The sequence below is a fragment of the Corvus hawaiiensis genome, chromosome 4 (genome assembly GCF_020740725.1).
Source record: "Corvus hawaiiensis isolate bCorHaw1 chromosome 4, bCorHaw1.pri.cur, whole genome shotgun sequence".
Taxonomy (NCBI): Eukaryota; Metazoa; Chordata; class Aves; order Passeriformes; family Corvidae; genus Corvus; species Corvus hawaiiensis.
The window spans coordinates 69,230,712-69,251,362 of record NC_063216.1 but is presented as its reverse complement, the minus strand read 5'-3'; the positions used below and the strand labels follow the sequence as shown (position 1 = coordinate 69,251,362).

At 36.3% G+C, this 20,651-nt stretch overlaps 1 protein-coding gene across 3 annotated transcripts in view; it reads right to left on the bottom strand.

Annotated features, from left to right (window-relative positions):
- Positions 1 to 2,476: 2,476 nt before the first annotated feature.
- GNAI1 (G protein subunit alpha i1) overlaps positions 2,477 to 20,651 on the bottom strand; it is a 32,098-nt gene continuing 13,923 nt past the window's right edge. The window contains exons 2-9 of one of the 3 annotated variants that reach the window (XM_048300729.1): positions 15,330 to 15,372; positions 15,110 to 15,251; positions 10,517 to 10,674; positions 8,890 to 9,018; positions 5,760 to 5,889; positions 4,397 to 4,550; positions 3,305 to 3,519; positions 2,477 to 3,203 (exon numbers count right to left, since the gene is read on the bottom strand). In XM_048300729.1, coding sequence (XP_048156686.1) covers positions 3,329 to 3,519; positions 4,397 to 4,550; positions 5,760 to 5,889; positions 8,890 to 9,018; positions 10,517 to 10,674; positions 15,110 to 15,251; positions 15,330 to 15,372 — 947 coding nt within the window. In that variant the 3' untranslated portion in view covers positions 2,477 to 3,203; positions 3,305 to 3,328. Of the gene's footprint in view, positions 3,520 to 4,396; positions 4,551 to 5,759; positions 5,890 to 8,889; positions 9,019 to 10,516; positions 10,675 to 15,109; positions 15,252 to 15,329; positions 15,373 to 20,651 lie in introns of all 3 variants that reach the window. The other 2 variants (XM_048300730.1, XM_048300728.1) reach the window with 2 other exon arrangements.

Sequence of the window (20,651 nt, the reverse complement as noted above, 5' to 3'; positions counted from 1 at the left end):
ACATTCACAGCCCATGAATGCACTTGCATGGGCTGTGAGTTATTCAAGGTTTTTAAAGACTTCTGTTGCACCTCCTACACCTTTTAAAAAATGAAACAGAGTCAAGGCTTTGAAGCTTTTAAGCCTGGCATTACTCTTTGACCTGCAGGATCTTAGTTATTAATATGAAATAAAGCAATTTCAAGAGACATTCACACAGTAGGACAGCCAGCATCCTGGCAGGGTTTCCTTTTTGCTTGATTTGAAACAGACAATTATCTTTTAATTTTCCCCAATTCTGAAAGCACACCAGCCACCATGCTGTTCAGCCTGCTGCAGATGGATCTCTTTTGCTCTCTAAGGTTTTACGTAGATTTTAAATCATGAAGATGCTAATTGACTACATGGAACCAGAAACAGCAATCCAGCAAATACTATATTGTTCCCATGCTGTGATCCTGGACCTTGTTTTAGTTAATGGTTACTACATTTAATATCAAATTAACTCCAGATTCCATAGGTCGCGTAATGAAGCCAAATAGCAAATTTTCCAAACCACCCTTCCACTGTGTTAAGCCTCTTAAAAATAGCTACATGTTTAATGACAGCTGCATTTTACTGAGACTTCAACCAGACACGTCCACAAGACCATGGGGGCTGGAGAAGTCACCACAAAGGTCTGATTTTTTATATACACTACATTTACAATAACCTGAAGGAATTTCTAAGATAATAGAGGGAGCTTCCTTGTGTAACGCTAGAGAAAGCGGTTTGCCTGCACACTCTGTAAGAAGAAATAAGAGGAAGGGGGAACTGGAAGAGAATGGAGCTCAGGCTGCTGAGGGCCAAGACTGTCCCGCAGACAGTGGTGCACCTGCAGCATTTCCTCTGTGTTCTGCAATGCCCTGACAGAGAAGCAGGCTCCTGATGGAAGAGAGGCGCAGTGGAGCCTTATTACAGTTGCAGTGAAAAGTAAGAGTGTGGCTCCCACCACAACTGCATGCAAAATCTAGCTTTTCCTAGAGAAGTGGGCTAGGCTGACAACTTTATCTCTGGACAAAGATTGACCAACCAGTGCAGCACATCCACATGGAAACATCCCTGCTGGCTACCCATCAGGTCAGAAAAAACAAGATTATCTGTGGACTAGCAAGCAAAATCAATTCACAATTTTGTTCTGTGTTAAGATACGAATAAACCACTAGTTAAGAAATTCCAAAAATTCTCCAACTGAAGGTGCTGGGAAAAATGGTGAAGGAAAAATATTAATTAATTAATAATTAATGCTTCTAGCACAAAGTTTTTACATTTACTCTTAACTTCCTATCTTCTCACTTTTACTACCTATTTACCTCCACAGAATGGATGCAAAAAGATTTCCATCAGCACATTTAATGAAAAACATTTCTTTCAAGCAAGGCACAAAATTTCAATTTATTTAATTTGATTAATCCCAATTTTTTGTTTTACATTAAGTACAAAAAAACAGCTTGAACGTAGGTGTAAATACAATTCCACAAAGTAGTTCAGTGAGATTTAAAATCATATCCAGAACTGTAAAGCACAATTAAAAGCAGCCCAGGATATACAGATTGCTTACCATAACTGCTGAAAGAGCTCATGATGTATCAACATATTTAACGACCTCCAGCAATAAGTTATCTCCTTTCTAATCTTTCATTTAAAATGCATTTACCAATTCTGTACCTAACAAACAAAGCACTGAAGAATGAGAAGTGCAGGTAAGTTTTACTCAAGCAGAGGCCTAACTTAAACACATACACAATCAAAAATTAAACAACAGAACAATGACCTCAATATTTTGAGCATGTCTAAGAACATAAATGCTAAGATAATACAGAAAAATAGCCACAGGCTCCAAGACTTATTTACTTCTCAAAGAACGTATGGTGTACTGTAGCTGCCTGAAATATTTTAACAATTATAGAAAATTGTATCTCCGGGTTTGGTACATTTGTGTTTTCTAGATGACAACATACATTTAAGACAACCATCAGCTTATTTACAGTTAGAAGCTTATTCCTTTTAAAATCTGTATTAAAAAAATCAGTTTTGGCACTATCCCTAAGGCAATGGATGATATGTACCTAAGATAGCAAATCACATAATGAAAGCATAACCAGAAGAAAAACATCTTTAACTTAAACTGTGAGGCTATAATTAAAGAGAAAATTAAAGAATCAGGACTTCTAAGTCACTAAAACGCCCTATCCAAAATACTGAAGATTCTTGCTATATGCAACAGGAAATTGCTTCAATTTCTGAAGTCCCTGTGCCTTGTTTTGTGGGAGAACCCAATATTTCTATGGTTATTAAGTTGTCCATCTAGTTTTATTACCAGAAAATAGCAAAAAGTTAAAGGAGAACATGAACTTATGTTTTAAGTAAGCAGAAAAAACATTACTCTGAAGTCTAGCCTTTGCTAACTGTCTATTTAAAAAACCTCAAAGGTAACTTTTCCATTCACTCCACTGAGTAAAGACCACAGCATCAAATTTTTTTATTGATATGAATAGTTTTAACAACTTCCTTTTTGCACTTCCATCAGCTTCAGTGATAACTGACCCTTAAACATTTATTTCCCAGTGCTGCCACATTTCCACTGCAAAGACAGTAAGCCTAGATTTCATAAACTGTGGATTTCATTTAAATTTTAAAATAATCTTTGCATTTATCCTAAATTTATAAAAAGATTATTTTTCAAAACTTAAGGCAAAAAACAAGTTTATTGGTTATGTTTCTTTAAGTCTGAGAAGGTCTATGAGGCTGTTTAAATATCAAAAAAGCTAATGCCATATACAGTATTACCAACAAAAACAAAGAATAAGGCAGCATGCACCCTTAAGATGAAAAGAAAATTTAATTTTACAAGATGTTTAAATAATCCAAAGGCAAAAAGTGTCTGTCTCCTCTAAGAGTATCTTCATAAAACAAGGAAATTTTAGAGGAATGTTTTAGAGGACATCAAGTTACTAAAATATTCCGTTCAACGTTTATACAAATACATTACTACAATTGTAAGTTTACATACAATCAACTGACATCTCAGTGTTAACTAATTACTTAAATTTACAAGACAAACATAAATAAAGCTGTTAAAACAGGCAAGTACAGTACTGATCTATCATTCAGCACAATGCATTTTGTACTTCTTTCACCTTGAAAAGAATCAGATTAGAATTGTGCGAAGTCAATCTCCAAACCTAAAAATAAAATAAAAGAGAATTAAGTATATCTATGCAGGTTTTACACAGCATGGGTATATTCCAAATGTTTAAGTCCTGTTTTCAGGCATGTAATTTACCATTTAACAACCTTTTGTCTGTTCTCAGAAGAGGCCACAGTCTTTAAGGTTATTTTTAATAATGACATCAGTTACAGCATCAAAAACAAACTGCACATTTTTTGTGTCTGTGGCACATGTGAAGTGAGTGTAGATTTCCTTTGTGTCTTTTCTCTTGTTCAGATCTTCAAACTGACACTGAATGTAAGCAGCTGCTTCTTCATAAGTGTTTGACCCTAGAAAAAGAAAATTGCTCAGTAAGCAGGTTTCCAACAGAGGAAGAACAAGATGCACACTATCTGTGAAGGAACTGGTTCTTTGGAAACAGTTTACCTAAACCTGAAGAAGAGTAATTCCACAGCCATTGCTTTAAGATAGCACTAAAAAAACCTTCTGGATGCATTTGTAAGAATAAAACCTTAGCAACCAATTCAGTTCCAGGTGCAGGAATAGTCTTTCCATTTACTTCAGTGCCAGAGGAACAAGTCATTAATGACCCGTCACTTTGCTAGATAAGGACATTTTGTTTCCTTCATTCAAGTTATGTGCTTTCAAATTTTATGTTTTTAAAAGTTTTGGGGTTTTCCCACACTCAAAAGACACTTGGCATACACATTTTTCCTAAGCTTTTTACCTCCAACATGCTATTTTCTCTACAATGCAGTAGTCTGAAGTTACAGTGAAAATTACACATAAAAATGCTGACCTGTTACATGAATTCATTCTCCTTTGCTATGTATATCCTGAATAAGCCACATGTCAAAATGTATGTACACTCCCTGTTCAAAAAATTCTCATGTATCTCAGGAATTCCTACTTATATCAAAGTACAAAAGTAAGAGAACATCAGAAATAAAAATGGGCTAAATAAACGAGCCTCAATAGTTGCAGCAGTAACATATAAATGCTATCAGTGGACCAGCATTATTTCATCTGGATAAAAAGACTTAAGCACTATTTTATTTGTGATCCATAAAAAGAACTCCCCATCTTAAACCTTAGGTCATATAAATATTTTAGATGCCTAGAGTTATACAGCTCCTCATGATCTGTGCATCAAAAATTATGTATTTAACAAAAAACCCCCTTGATATCTGCACACCCCTCCAATACCTGCATACTCAGGGTAGCAAATAGTGAGAGGACTTCTTTTGATTTTTTCTTCAAAAAGATCTTTCTTGTTCAGGAATAGAATAATAGAAGTGTCTGTGAACCATTTATTGTTGCAGATACTGTCAAACAATTTCATGCTCTCATGCATCCGATTCTGTAATTGAAAAAAAACCCAGTCACTTTGTATTTTATCAGACTTCAGTAGTAAAATCAGGATACATATTTTTGATTAGTTACAAATGAACCAGTTACAAATCTTAGTTTTTAGCAAACAAAATCACATTTTACTGCAGGGAAATAGAGAGGCCAAGACTACCACAAAGATCACTTCTACCAGCAGGGTTTAAGCAAGTACTTTTTCTCATTTCCAGGTTTAAGTTTTTAATATTACAGAAATTTTTAGTGTTTTTTGACATTTTGCAGTACAGATATTCTACAAGAATTGCTGAGTTACCTGAATTTGTCTTAACACTGATTAGATCTTCTGGAAATTGAAAATAAATTCTGCACCTAGCTGATATTCCAGAATAAGGAAAAAAGTTCTACAAAACTAGAGAATCAAGTAAGCAGAATCAAGTAAACTCTTACCATAATATTTAACTCTGCTGAAAAATTATCCAACATGTAAGTACTTTGGCCAAGTTCCAGTCATTTAAGTAGCAGGATACTAGCTATGACCTTCTTTGACTACATTTGACTTGAAAGGTTTTCTTATTTCTCTGTCCTCCCCAAATTATATTTTATAGAATGTTGCAGGAAGAGCACAAGAGTCTGTTAATGATTCACACATAAGACGTAAGCATCACTTCAGACGACTCAAGACAGTAAAATGCCCCCTGGGCACAGTGACACAGAATGAGTAAACTCTTGAAAGAGGAGAAAGGAGCCAAGGGTGTTGGAAAGGAAAAGGAAGAGAAATATTTCTGAAACTATGACAAGAGACTGGAGAAACACAGTTAGAAAGAAACAAAAACTGAAGACTGAGGAAGGAAAGGAAAACAAAATGTAGTAAAGCAGATACAGGTAAGTAAAAAAATTTCTTTCCATGTACTTCTAGCATCCATAAAGAGACTAAAATGTGTATTACTGACAATGAATCCTCATTAATTTATGGCTCCTATAAAACATGAGAAGTGTAGCTAAAAGAATATTTGTCTTTTAATATTCCTTCTGAGAATATGAGGAAATACTTTGGAACCCAAAAGCATGACTTGCATCACCATTTCACTCATTTCACTGAGAAAAGCACAAACCCCATACATCTTATAAAGCAGTAATACTTCAAAAGACCCATTTATAGCTCTCCTTCCAAGCTTAGCTTCTATCCAACAACTATTCCCTTCTTCAACATTAGGGTACTTGCCATTTCCTCATCTTCAGCCAAGACCAAGTCATAATCACTTAGTGCCACACAAAAAATAATTGCTGTAACACCCTCAAAACAATGAATCCACTTCTTCCGCTCTGATCTCTGGCCTCCAACATCAAACATTCTGCAAAACAGAAGTACAAAGTAGGGAATGAACTTTGGAATTTCTAGCTTTCTGAACATTAACCAGTAAAATCTGGAATTATCAGCTGTGTAAGTCTGAGAACAGCATCTTAAAAAGAAAGCAAAAATCCCTGTATCCCTGTATTAATTACTATTTTTCTCAGTATAAACCTCAATTTTAATAAAGCCTTAAAAGTCTTCTTATACATTTTAGAGAACAAGAGAATGTATGATGTGAAAGATAAACAAAATTAATTATTTACAATATTATATTTCATTAACAAAGTTAATTATAACCTGTATAAAATAAAGAGTTAGCTTTACTAAAAAGTCTAAAATGATAAAAGATACCGATCAACAACATGGACTCTCAATCCTGGTGAGTTTTAGCTCCTCTCTTTTCTAAATCAAATTACAACTTAAATCTAGTCTTCAACTGGCCATGTTTAAATAGGCTATTTTTTTAAGAGATTATCTTAGAAGACAAAATAAGCATTAACATAGCAAAAATAACCATCATTTTCTCTCTAATAAATGCATTTTCTGGAAATGCAATTAGGTCTCACATATGACACACTTACTGAAGCTGACTTGTACTTTTTACTATCCCCCTTTCCTGTTTTCCTTGAGCTGTAACCTTTCAAGGGCAGCAGGTAAAAAATCCCACCGATTTAATGTTAGTGCACTACACAAACCCTGTAAATTGCACTTGAAGGGATTCAATTACAGTTGGTATTTTTAGGTATCTTAGTGTTCCAAGTTGGTAGATATTAATTTGAAAAACAAACACAGTAAAAGTAAGTAGAGAAGGAAACAAATTAGAAAAAAAAGAAAGAGCCTTTACTTACTCATGGAAAACTGTCAGAAACACTGTAACCTCTGACAAGGTCTTCTACTTGGGTGAACAACTGCCAAGTGACAATGCTCACTGTCCTTTTAATATTCTACACTGAGATAATGCCATGTTAAAAACACTTGAAAGATTATTTCTGATGAAAAAAAGGAAAGATATTCCTGCTCCTTACCTTCAGAAATATATTTGAAGGGAAGTCTTTGGATATCACCCTATACAAATGTAAGCCAGCCACCTACTACTCCTACTTAGTTCTCAAACTATCAGCAATGGCTGTACCCATAGAAGATACTTTATACTTGTATACCTTAATAATGAATCCCTTAAATTTTAATAATTACTCCTGTCAATTTTAATGCTATGCTTTATAACTTTATACTGAGACCTGAATTTCCATAAGAATTAACACTTGTACAAAAAAAGTATTATTTGAATACAAAAGTAGTAAATAATCAGACTCAACTTTTGGACTAGTCTAAAGAAACAGGATGAAGATGACTCGGTATTTGCATTTTGGTTTGAACCAATAATCAAAGCTATGCTAAGTGCTTTATAGAGAAGACTGAATTGAGGCTCAATCTGAAAGAATCTAAACACACACAGCAGAACAGGAAAGAAAAGATCATGAAAAAAAATGATCCTGTGCAGCTAGTCATACTTCTGTACCCTTGTCTTGGTATAATCGAGCCTTTCATGCCTTTGCTTCATCTTAAAAGCTCTTTTCAAGGTTATGTAAGAGTGTACTTCAAGCCCTCCCAATAACTCATTAAGCCTATTGCCTAAGGCACAGGTACAGGTGTTTGAATGTACAACATTACAGCTAAATAATTCCACAGGCCTGGCTCAGAGACACATTTTACAGAAGTGTAACCATATGGTCCTTGTAACAGTCCCAATAATCTGTACAGACTGGACCCATCTATAATAGGGAACAAGAAACATTAGAAAGTGAGAAGATAGAGAGGTCCTGAGAATACTGAAGTCCTCTCTTGAGACTTGGCTAAGGACTACTCTCCTTATGTTTGCAAGAGATTCATTACCATTTATCAGCTATTCTTTTGTGGATTAATACAATTTTGTTTTCTTAAACCCTAAAACAAGGAAACAAAACAGATTTCCACAGTACTGATGGTCCTGAAGTATCCATATTTCAGTATTTGCTGTGCATTTCCATGAGAAAAAGTATTTTCCATGAAGATACTAAGCAAATTTATAATATAGACATGCTGACAACAATTTATGCATATTTAATGTGTGTTTTACTGAGTTTTCTTCACATTCTTCCTCATCAGTAGGAAGCAGCGTACTATACTATGATGGCTAACACTATCTTGTGTTTTCACCTTGAATGCTGCACATGAGTCAGGGCAAGTGTTTTACAAGAGCACGCTGTGAGAGGACAAGGGGGAATGACTTCAAAGAGAAAGAGCATAGGTTTAGATTAGGTATTAGGAAGAAATCCTTTACTGTGAGGGTGGTGAGGCACTGGAACAGGCTGCCCAGGGAAGTTATGGATGTCCCACCCCGGTAGTGTTCAGGGCCAGGTTGGATGGGACCTTGAGCGAACTGGTCTAGTGGAAGGCATTCCTGTCCACTGTAGAGGGGTTAGAACTAGATGTTCTTTAAGGTCCCTTCCAACCCAAACCATTCTATGATTCTATGTCTTTAGACATAAAATGCTCAGAATATTAACATCACTTTATAAATCCCACACCACAGAAAACATAAGTTTTTCATCTCTAAACTACTACCTTAAAGTACAGCACATATTTGAATTCAGCTCTTCAGGAAAATGGATTTACTCTTTCATACAACACCAGCAAACTCTTATAAGCCTCCAGTTCTCCAATGGAATTTAAAACAAGAATCCAATAGAACAGTTATTTAACATGGCAAAAAATGCAATATTTCGTTTTGAGATTTAATTTATATCAAAAGTATCCTTAGAAAACATTTTCAATAAAACCAAAACATTTATCAGAGTTCCAACAACTCTCACATGCCTTTTTTTTTTCCCCATAAAAAATGGGGGCAGGGGAAATAAACTTGTGATTAGACAAATTTGTTAAATTACACCATTGAGTGCCCTATTCTATAATTTTACAGGAACTTTGATGGATAGATAACCATGCAGCATGATTTACATACTTAAAATGAAGATCTTTGAAAGTAAAGTGAGTTTCCACTATTCCTGTAGTTTTCACTCTAGTCCTGAGAACGTCCTGTTGAGTTGGAATGTAGCTGGTTTGTGCTATCCTGTCCAAGTCATTCAAGTAACTAAAGGTAAAAATGAACACTGCTTTCAGTTATTCATAAAACAGCAACAAAATAATTACAAAAAAATTACAGAAGTTCTAGGTCCATTCATTACATTGTGCTTGAATTTTATAAATTAGTTTTCTCTGAGACACAAAAGACACAGTATTCCAAATTTCCAAGTTTTTTCAAAATAAGCTTTAGACACACAATGAAATTTCATCCTAGATGAAAGAAAACTTAGGCAATTTATTCCACTACAAAGAATTTTTCCTTTGCAATTCCAAAATGCAAACATGGTTCCATATACATCAGTGTTATTTGCACTAATTAGAACATCTTCATCTTCGTAACCTACTGAACTGCAGATTACACTGAACCATAAACAAAGCCCAAAACCACTCTATTTGCTAACAGATATGAAAAGAATAACTCAGTGTTTTGCCCAGAATTAATGTATCTAAAAAAATGCCTAATACATAACAATTAAGTTTCTATCGAGAATTTCTAATTGCACATCTCTTTTACAATTAGCATGCTTTCATTGCCAAAATTCTTGCAACGTAGGCCAAGTCCAGTGTTTCCAAAAACCATACAGCTTACTCATACTTTTCCCATAGTAAACAGGGAACGCATTGTGTTCTATTTTCTGCGTAACAAGAAGTTAACAATTTTACAGATACGTTTATATGGCTAGAAGAACAGTTTTCTTATGAAACTTGAGTTAGAGGTTTCTAAAACAACAAAACAAAACACAGGAGGTTACCACAGGAGACTATGTGAATCTCCAAATGAAGTGCTCCATATGGAAGAAAGTTTACACAAGTGAGAAAAAACTTCAAGCACTACAAAATACTTCAGAATCATAAAGCTTTAAAAAATTGCACTATAAGGCAGTATCACTGCTATTGCCATGCTTTGCCATCTTATATTTCCCTCAGTAGACTCTCTTCCTTTACTGACTTACCATTACTTGCTACCACACCATCTTATTTTTGCATTCCTAGTTCCTTAATATTTTGTTTTCTTACTGAAGTGCCCTAGCATAAAAGATACATTCTAATTGTTTCTTGGCTCAACACATTTACAGTAGAGACCATTAATTAAAAATAAAAACGTAGCAATGTTGAAATAGGACTATTACGAACATGAAAGAGTATCCTTGGTAATATAGATCATGTCATCACATTTTTTGGACACGTTCAGATACTGAAAAGGTACTTAAGTCATGATTTTGTAAGAGAAATGCTATTAAAGCACCTTAGAGCAATTTTTGTCTTCTATAAGGGAGTGAAACACCTGGTCAGAGCATGACAAGTTCCTAATTACACTACACCTCTTCCTTTCCAACCTCAAAGCTTTGCTGCAGCATTTTGACCCAAGTATACACTATCTTTGTTCAGATACTTCTGTGGTTTCCATCTACATAGGAGCAGAATTTGTCAAAAGATGACACCTCATACTGCTTTAGCTACTAGTTAGAAGGCAAAGGGAATCTTGTCTGTCAGACTGTACTTACTAGGCAGCAGAGTCATTGAGCTGGTATTCTCGAGATCTGTTGAAACAGGCTTGAACCCCGCTGTCTTTCCACAGTCTCTTGATAACTCCAGCAAGCTCTGAAGTCATAAATCCTTCTTCTGCTGCTCCAGCCAACACAAAGAGCTGACGAGCATCATCCTTCAGGGTGTAAACACAAGGTGAAGAGAGAAATATTGAGAACCACAACAGAAGTATTATCACCTAAGAACTATATTCAGCAAATGCATTACTGAACTTGGTAAATGTGAATGTAACCAAACAAAAAAATGTGAATGAAAACAATTAATTTCAGTATTCTGCATTGGATATTAATTCCCACATTTTTCAACAACAAAGACTACAAAATCAAATTTCTCATTAGCTGATAAAGCTTCTCCTCGTCTGTTTATAACTTGAGCTAAGTTTTTGTAAACAGGAGTAGTAACATATTTTGTGTTCAAACCTAAAGTTAACCATATTTGCTCATAAAATACCACATACTGGATAAAATGGTTACAATACAGACTAGACCCTTCAGAAGCGCAGATGTATATTGAATACCTTAAGAAAACACATTAATTACTTAATTTTAATTAATTACACAACTTCAAAAGTGAGAAATAATCCCTTCTTCCCAAATCATGTATCAGGAATTAGAAAAACACTTCTAAAAACCTTTCCAGATAAATCAGCTACAAATATCCATTGCCTTAATTATTCTACAGAGACCAGGCTTTCCTGGTAATGGAGTATCAAGCAAACATCAAGATTTTTAACAGCAAATGCTGGATTTTAAAACTATATATAATAACTGGCTTTGACAGTGAGGCTAATGGAGTACAAGATGTAAATCCACCATTCCCCTTTTAATAGCATTTGACCAGTTGACCAGTGACATGCAATTTTGACTGAGCAAAGAAACTTAGTATTTTATTTTTTAAAGTACTTCTATTACATTTAGACCTGTAAGGCACTGGAGGAAAGACAGCAGATGGGTACAGGGAAGGTCCACATTAGTACTCTCCTGTGGGTAGCTGCTTGACCTTGGTTATTGACAGAACATGATCCAATGCCAAGGTACATCAGCCAGAAAAATCATCTTGGAACTACTACCCACAGCATGTACAGTTTGTCCAGTAATTAAAAGAAAGAGAACAATGCATCTGGAAAGGAGGAAGGAGAAAAGAGAGACTTAGACACAACAGCTGGGAACTGGAAGTATTTCAAGAAAGAGGAGGATTTAAAAAGGCAACATATAAGGTTATTACAGTAAGTGAAGACACAGATGCAAATCTGTAGAAAAATCTGTCACTTTGCTGTTCAAACACTAAGTTGTGGAAAAAAAAAAATTTTCAGGATAACCACAGAAAGCAGTGATTGTTCTAAAGATACTGTCCACTGTAGACCTAAATAATCAAAGATTGTGTGACCTAACAGGGGAATTGTTTACAGATGGATCGGGTGATACTAAATTTCAGAGGTTGAAAATGAAAGGCTTGCAGTCCAGTCAAACCAACACAAACTTGAAGAGATTTAAACACATATATATACATTTGTAGGTACACATATGAAGAACAGGTATCTGATGTATAATTGAAAGTGTCTTTTGAAAGCTAGAGTAGGTAGAAATCTAAAAGAACATTCGTCAAACAAAAATACTATACATAGACCGGACAAATTGTGGACAAATAATCTAAATTTAATGGATTGCTCTAATAATTACATACAAAACCCAGAGCTGTAAAGATCAAAGGGTTGGAAAGTCAGATCTCAGGGACTTTAACTTGAATACTATGCCTGCATAAAAAAAAACCTGAATGACAATTCTGGTCTTGAATATTGCTCGTGGATGCAAATGCAACTACAACTCAAATGCAGCAAATCTTTAAGAAGAGACAATATATTAAGACAGATGATGAAAACAGGTTAGAAACTGACAGTTTTGTCACAAAAGATGATGACATTTCATACCTAAGATGGTCTGACTTTTATGTATCTCTATATGCTCTCAGACAGGGGGGCGGGGAAAGAGAAGGTAGAACAAGAGAACTGATTTCAGCTTTTTAAAAGGCCAAACATTAAAATAAAAAATGGTCTCTGTTACCCCATTCTCCTTTTGCTAAAGATGGCATACCAAAGACACCACAAGCGAGGCAGTATGCAATGATCAAGTCCTATTTTCATTATTAATCAATGCTAGATACTTTCCTTCAGTTACACTGAAATGGGGCAGCTTCCTCTACAGGCGTCACTCTTTTTAATCCGATTGCATACATGAAGTAATGTAAAAAAACTAATTTAACTATCTCTCTAACTAGTGCAAGTCTGACATTCAGAAAGTGGTCTATAGTCCTTTGAAGCACATTTACTAAATGCCTCTCAAAACACAGTTTCTACTTAAACTGTCCTGAAGCACAGAGGAACATACACCATACTTACAACTGACCATTACTGAAGCTGCTGGTGTTATCTGTGCTCCCTTGATTCAATAACTTGAAAAAAGAGAACATTCAACTCACTGCTCTACCATTAGTCTTATGACAGAAATAAAAGTATATGGTTTTAAAAGAAACCTTACCCCATTTAGAGTAAAACCCTCAGAAAATAACCTCAGAAATTTAAGGAAAATAATCTGAATATAACAGTTTACACCAGCAGATACAATTTTGAGCTTCTTTTTCCCACCAAAAGGCAATAACATTAAAACAAAATAGAATAAAATTGAAAATAATTGACGTATAAACATACTAGTACTAACAACCAGTGCTAATGTTCCATAGCAATGTTGCTCTGGAAAAAAAAATAATTTGGACCTCCAAGATGTGACTAAGTACAAAGGGATGGACAACAATTTTAAGATCATTCCCGACAGACGTTTGCCTCATCATTTTTATAGCTCTCTGAAGTTGAGAAACTCAGATGACTTAAAACTGACATAATATATAAGATAGCCCTCAAAATCATCTTGTTAGTCATTTTATCTGCTAGCACCTAAATTTACTCCTCCTCCATTTTCTCTTACTATGCATTTAGTAACATAAGTCTACCATCTGCCTCTTTCCAACATTAACTGCCAGACTCCAGAGAGGACTGCACAAACACTGAACTAACAAGCAGTGAAATACTGTCAGTGCTCTGGAAAACTTTGGTCATAAGGGCAGACTACAGCAAACATGAGAGCAAACGTAGAGATGAATAACCAATGAAATTGAAGCTTTTACTAGTTATGCTTACAGCTGAAGAGACATCAGGTAGAACGAACATATGTACATAAAATAATGGCTGTAATTGGCTGTCAGTCAGATTTCGACTTCAGATACAACTTTATGACTCACTATACATAATCTTACAAATGTCTTCCTTATGGCAACCATACATACTGCATTTCACAAGGTTACTGAATGAATACTCTCTAACATTTACTAATTGCTTTTCAAGCAACTAATAAAATCTTGAATACAAGACTGTCAAGAATGAAGAATCCACATACTGTTTCTTATTTTTGAAGACCCTCCTCTCCTCCCAAACTGTAATTCCACCTTAAAGTGATAGAAAGAATTTATGACAAAATATGCCTCTCATTTCAATACCCGAAGAGCAAAACCCTTCCTCCATCTCTCCTGAGAGACAGCCACAATGTGGCAAGTTCCAGCTTCAAAACTGGTACTGGCAAGCATTCCACATTGTGACACTGACTTCTAAGGGGAGGAGATAAAAGCATACAACCTGAATCAAGTTTAACTGCTATTCAGACTAACAAGTTTAGGCATCAATTTCAGCACTGCAGCACAGACTGTATAGACTCTTGTAACAAGACAACAAGTAAAACCATGTAAACCGAGCATTTTACGGAGATAGACCAAGCATCTCCCTGCCTGACCACACATGGACATAACCAGGGTCACCACAGGTAAGAGCATAGGGTTAGGACTGGAGATACCAATAGGTGGAATGGCAAATAAACTCATCAGAGCTTTGCATGTGGGACATTAGATGAAATAAGATGGAAAAGGCGCAGAAAAGCTTAGGAAAAGGTCTCATTTCTTGGGAAAAATCCCAAAATTGGTATAATGAAAAAATGGAATCCCAGCAGTAGGTCCATGCCCATGTCTCTTTGAGCAAAATAGAAGTCCTCAACACTGGAAATCAGTATGAAACAGGATCGAGCTCAGATGCTGGCAATGTTTCAGGCACTGCTGTGTCTATGACCTAATAGAGAAGTGCAGACAGTACAGTGCAGAAGTAGCTAGATGCCTCCCTATTTAAGCTATTTTTTTTAAAAGTATTTTTTAAGGAATGTGAAGATGTCTAACTTAAATGACCTACCTAATAACCCACAAGTCTATACAAATAGAGACATGACTGTGGACTCCGTAAGACCCAGATGTTTAGTTCTCCAAATTTAGACAGGATTTGGAAAATACTATCTAAACCAAATAGTTGTTGTGAATCAACCCAGGGCTGATTTCTCCACAGGTCACCTTGCCATGTAAAGACCAAAAGCATTTAGTTTTCACTGTATCTTACAAAGATTTCTGAAGGAAATAGTATGGATATGTCAGCTGTATGTCTGTGTATGTACTTCAATACTCACAGCCCTGATTGGATCACCAAAATCTATCTTCAACCTCCCCATTGCTCTAATGATAGCAATAATGGACTGAATGGTGTTACTGTAGACAACAGCTTTGTACTGTTTACATTCTTCTTCTGAATAACCAGCTTCATGGATAATCCTATGGAAGAAAAAAAAAAATAAATTCTCTAATCAAATTAAAAAATATTTCTCTATCACAGTATTTTGCCACACTTACTTCATTTGCTTGACAATTGTGCTTTTCCCCGATTCACCAGCTCCTGAAAAATAAATGCGTGAAAATTCAACATTAGACTTTTACTATTCTTTGAAAATACATTTTGATTCTACACTTCATGTATCTAACCAATATAAGTGCCTTCAATAGGTAAAAGAACACATTACAAACTGATTTTTAATATAGAAATGCATCTTCAGCAGAAAATTTCAAAATCAAGCCATTTTAAGAACAAATCTCAGTTCTAAAAAGTCTCTTCTTTTACCAGAAGTGAGCATAATCTTCACACAGTCTGCTCGTGTTTCTAATGCGAACAGATGATAAATTGCTCAACTTCAAAGGGATCTGAAGCTTAATTCTTCCAACTGCCTTTTTAATCAAAACCTAACCAAAATCCATTCTTCACACTGTATTAATGGTCTCCCATGTTGCAAATGAACGCCTTAAACTCTTCAAGGCTTTAGTCCTTGTAACCCTCTTTTGACCCTTGCACGAATAAACCAAGTCAGCTTACTTTTTGTTAAAACAGATGGCATGAGTTTGCCAGTCAACCCACTATAATTTTTAGTGTTTAACAAAAACAAAACAAAACAAAAGCTATGTCAGAAAAACAGTATCTCTGTCAACAGATAGGGAAAAAGATGCAGTTTTTGCTACCTCAACAATCTATCTTTAGTCTGCTTCTTTCTGTAAAAAATACATGGAACTCTTAGAGCTGCAGTCTAATCCCTTTAGATAGCACGCTCCCAGTTTGCCTCGACTTGTGCTGAATTCTCCTTCTCAAAGATCCCCTTTCTCAGTACAGCTCTGCACAAGTGAGCATAATCTTCATACAGTCTACAGGTATTTCTAATGCAAAGAGATCACCCATTGTCCAATTCCAATATAACCAAAGAAAACTCTGACCACAAAATAGCACTGATAAAGGCTGTACTTATTCATCGCCAAAAAAGGGCAAGAACCTGAAGCATGACAGTCAACCTCATCTTGGACAAAGTAAGGTTACTGAGAATTGCCAACATGCACTTAGTAAGTTTTCATGAGGAAACAGGTGGGTTTGGGGGTGAAGGACACTAAAAGATGTAATTTACTTTGAATCTAAAAAGGCTTCTGATGCCACCTCCCACAGCATCTCTTGTACCAAGCTAGGTAAGTACCAACTTTGGGGTGTCTGAAAATCTGCCCAGACAGCCACACTTAAAGGCTAGTGTCAGTGGCTCAAAAATCTAACTGAAATGCATTTAGACAGTCTCCAGGAGACGATTCTGGGCTAATACAGTTTAGCATCTTCACCAATGACCTGAAAGTGAAGGCAAAAGGCATTAACATCAGTTTGCAGCTGATATCAGCCCAGAAGGCCAGGAAGTAGTTACAGTGTTAGAGAACAGAGGTGCTATTCAAAAGTCCTCAACATGCTAGAGGACTGAGCTGAGGAATCTCATGACAGTGAACAGAGACAATTGTGAAGTCCTGCAAGTGGCACAGAATAACACATCCAACACTTCAGATTTGGGACTAATGGGTTAGGAAAATTGTGAGGTTCAACAAACTCAAGAGTCAGCAGTGGGGCCTTGTGGTGATGAAGGTCAACCACATTCCAGGCTGCTGCACTGTGTCTGTCTGGAACAGTTAACTCTCTTCACAGCAGCCCTTATGGCGCTGTACTTTAGATTTGTAGCTAAACCAGTGTTGGTAACATTCATTAGTAAGAGAAACCGATAGTTCTCTTGTTGCTGAAAAATGCATGAGCAGCATCAAGGCATTTTCTCTTTTCCACCACGTCTCCACCCCTAGTGAGCAGGCTGGGTGTGGACAAGATGTTGAGAAGGGACGCTGCCAGGACAGCCGAAGTCAACCAAAGGGATATTCCATACACCACGATGCCATGCTCAGCAGTAAAAACTCAGGGAAGGGAGAAGGAGGGGTAGTCATTTGTTGTTACAGTGTTTGTCTAAACCTTTTTTTGTTACAACCTTTGGAAGTGTGGTTATGGTTAAGGGTCTGGGGCACAACTCATATAAGGAGCAGCTGACGAAGCTAGGGTTTTTTAACCTGGAGAAAAGGAGGTTCAGGGGAGACCTCAACACTCTCTACAACTACCTCAAAGGAGGCTGTAGCCAGGTGTGGTCAATGTCGTCTCCCAGGTAATAAGCAACAGAACAATAGTAAATGGCCTCAGGCTGCACCAGGAGAGGTTAAGACTGGCTATTAGGAAAAATGTCTTCATCAAAAGGGTTGTCAAGTATTGAAACAGGCTGCCCAGGGAAGTGGTGGAGTCACCATCCCTGGAGGTATTTAAAAACTCTAGATACGGTACCTGGGAACATGGTTTAGTGGTGGACTTGGCAGTGCTGGGTTAATGGCTGGGCACAATAACATTATAAGCTTTTTCCAAATGAAACAATTCTTTGACTCTTTTCACACAACCATTATGCATGCCAAGGCCCTGCTTTCCATGAGGTGGCCAAACACCTGCCTCCCAGTGAGAAGGAAGGAATTAATTCTCCTTTTTGCTTTGCTAGTGTGTGCAAGCTGTGGCTTTCCCTATTAAAACATCATTATCTTGTCCATGAGTCTTCTTGCCTTCCTTCTACTCTTTCCTTATCCCAAGGGAGAGGAGAGTGATCACACAGCTGTGTGGGTGTTTGGGTTTACCCTGGCCAACAGCTTCCACTGCTGCAGTGGCAAATGTGCAGACAAGTCAAAGGACGCTGCTCTTCCCCAGCAGGCACCATTCATTAAGCTGTATCCGAGCACTGTATACAATCCTCCCCCTTGGTGCCCAGTAAATGAGATACTGATAAACTAGATAAAAAACAGTTAAAGGTCACTTAGTTGTTTAGATGACATATGACATTCAAGCAAAACCTACAAGGAACTGGCCATTTTAATCCTACAAATATTGGGATGATGGGAGAAGATGATCTGTAAGCTTCTGTCCTTTCCATAACATAAGACAGCTTAAAGCAGAAGTAAACTTGTCAGACGTACACAACAAAGAGACGTGAGGCAATCAAGAACCTCTAGCACAGGCAATTTCACAGAGATATATGGGAAGGGCATGCAGGGAACCTATTCCATGGAAGAGGTTGTACTGCACAGAGAGGAGGTAGAAACTCAGCCTTGGAGATCTTCAAGATTCAACTGGACAAGCCTCTGAGCAATCTTACCTATTTTAATGTTAGCCTGGCTTTGAGCCAAGGGCTAAACTAGATGACCTCTAAGAGGTTTCTTCCAACTTAAAGTATTGAATTTCTGTATAACAGACTACCTCTATACTTGAATACTGTACAGTGACGCTTTTAGGATATTCCTCTTATGAAATAAATATGTACATTCAGGACAAGCTTAGCCCAATTTAAGACTGCATCTTAAAAGCTGTCCCACATCCTTTCCAGCACTGCTACTGATGTGGCTACAATTCCCTTCCTCCAGCACCATAGAATGAGTGCTGGCACCAAGAGGAGCCATTGAGCTTGGAGTTAAGCTAGCTAAGGAATAGAGTAGGCCTGTCAGCATCAATCTAGATTGCCATCTTTAGCTCATGTCCAAGCAAAAGACTCAGCCTTTTATAAATCTGCAAGTTTCTTTATAGAGCAGCAATAGTTCTGAGACTCTGAGCTGCCATGGAAGTACACTAATATAAACAGAAATCAGAGACACCAGCACTAAAGTAATTTGTTATTTAGACATCTGAAGCATTTATAAATCAAGTTAAGAATCTCAAAATAGCTAATTATGCACTTAATCACAAATAGGTGACAAGAGTTAAAAGATTAGCTTTACTAATGCAATTACTATAATTTGCTTTGGATTAGTATTTTTATTCAAATAATTTAAAGATGGTATATCCCCTGCATTCAACAGCAATTCTGGAGATATTAAGAAATATACTCAGCATTTAATTTACATAACCTCATAAAATGTTCTGTTAAAAATTTATCAAATTTGACTAACCAAGAATGTCAGTGTCAGGGCTAGTTACAGTACAAAAATTTAATTATGTCATATACTTTCTACTTCATTTTTTGAGTCAGATATTCATGTTTCTCTATGGTGTTAGAATTCACATGTACCAAATACCTACAATTATCATAAAAGCATTCTCAGTAACATAACCACAAGCACCCATAATACATATAAAGAATAATTAAGTCATTTATTACAGAGTACCTAACATCAACAGTGAGTTCCTGGAAGGTGCATTCCCCTATGTTATTTAATGGAAAACAGAAATGGTTGTGTTTGGTTTGGGTTTTTCCTTTAACTCCACACTGAAATGACTGTAGCATTCCTAATAATCTTTGCAAAGTAGATGGGAAAACTTCACCTTACTCATTGTCCCATACTGAAAGGAAGTTCATTATTTTTGCAATCCTGAATGCAGAACTCTGCCAGGTTTTCTGACAGATACACTTTATAAAATTCCCTCCTTTATCTCAGCATAAATAAGTTGCCCATATAGCAATATGAGAACTAACTCTGGTTTAGAAGGTTTTAGACAGGAGCAAGCAGTATTAAATATTACATGTGACAGCTGCATATAAAATATCAGAGCTAGCTATACTGTCACAACCAAACACTACCTAAATTTAGACAGACTTGATTGTATATTCCTCAATCATCTAGTAAAGGATGCTATTTATTGCTTGCTATGTATTTATGGGAGCAAAGCACATCCAACCTAAATAGCAAAATTTCACATTTTCCCCATAGATTCTACTATAATCTGAAGGGTCTTCTGCCTCAAAGTGTAATACTTAGGCTCTACCTTCACACGTCAGTATGTCACAGCAAATACTGTGCTATCCAAAGCAGTCATTTACCTGGATCCAGCATGAATTCTGACAACACTCCAGGAATTCAGAGCCAGCACACAAACCCAGGCCTGTGACTAACCCTACCGTACCATCCACAGCATGGTGAATCTGACGCTCGGCTAAATAAGAACTAAGCTGCATTATGATTTTTCTCTTAAAGCCAGCTTTCAACTTCGGAAATAGAAAAAAAATCAAAGCATCTTCATGCTCAAAAAACCCAACCAAAAAACCATTTAACAGATCAGTCTCACTGAATCTTCCTCCTGAAGGAACCAAGTAAGGTCAGCAGAGCTCAAATAAATTTAAGAAACAGCTAAACCAATATTTGATTCTCCAAGCTGTGATTTGGTCAATTACAGGAGAAAAAATTTTAAAAAATTAAAAAGATTGGGTTGGACCCAATCTTAAGGTTCTTTTCCAACCTAAATGATTTTATCACCCTATGACTCATTACTATGAAATTGTAGCAAATACCATCTTAGATTGAATATTTTTTCCAAAT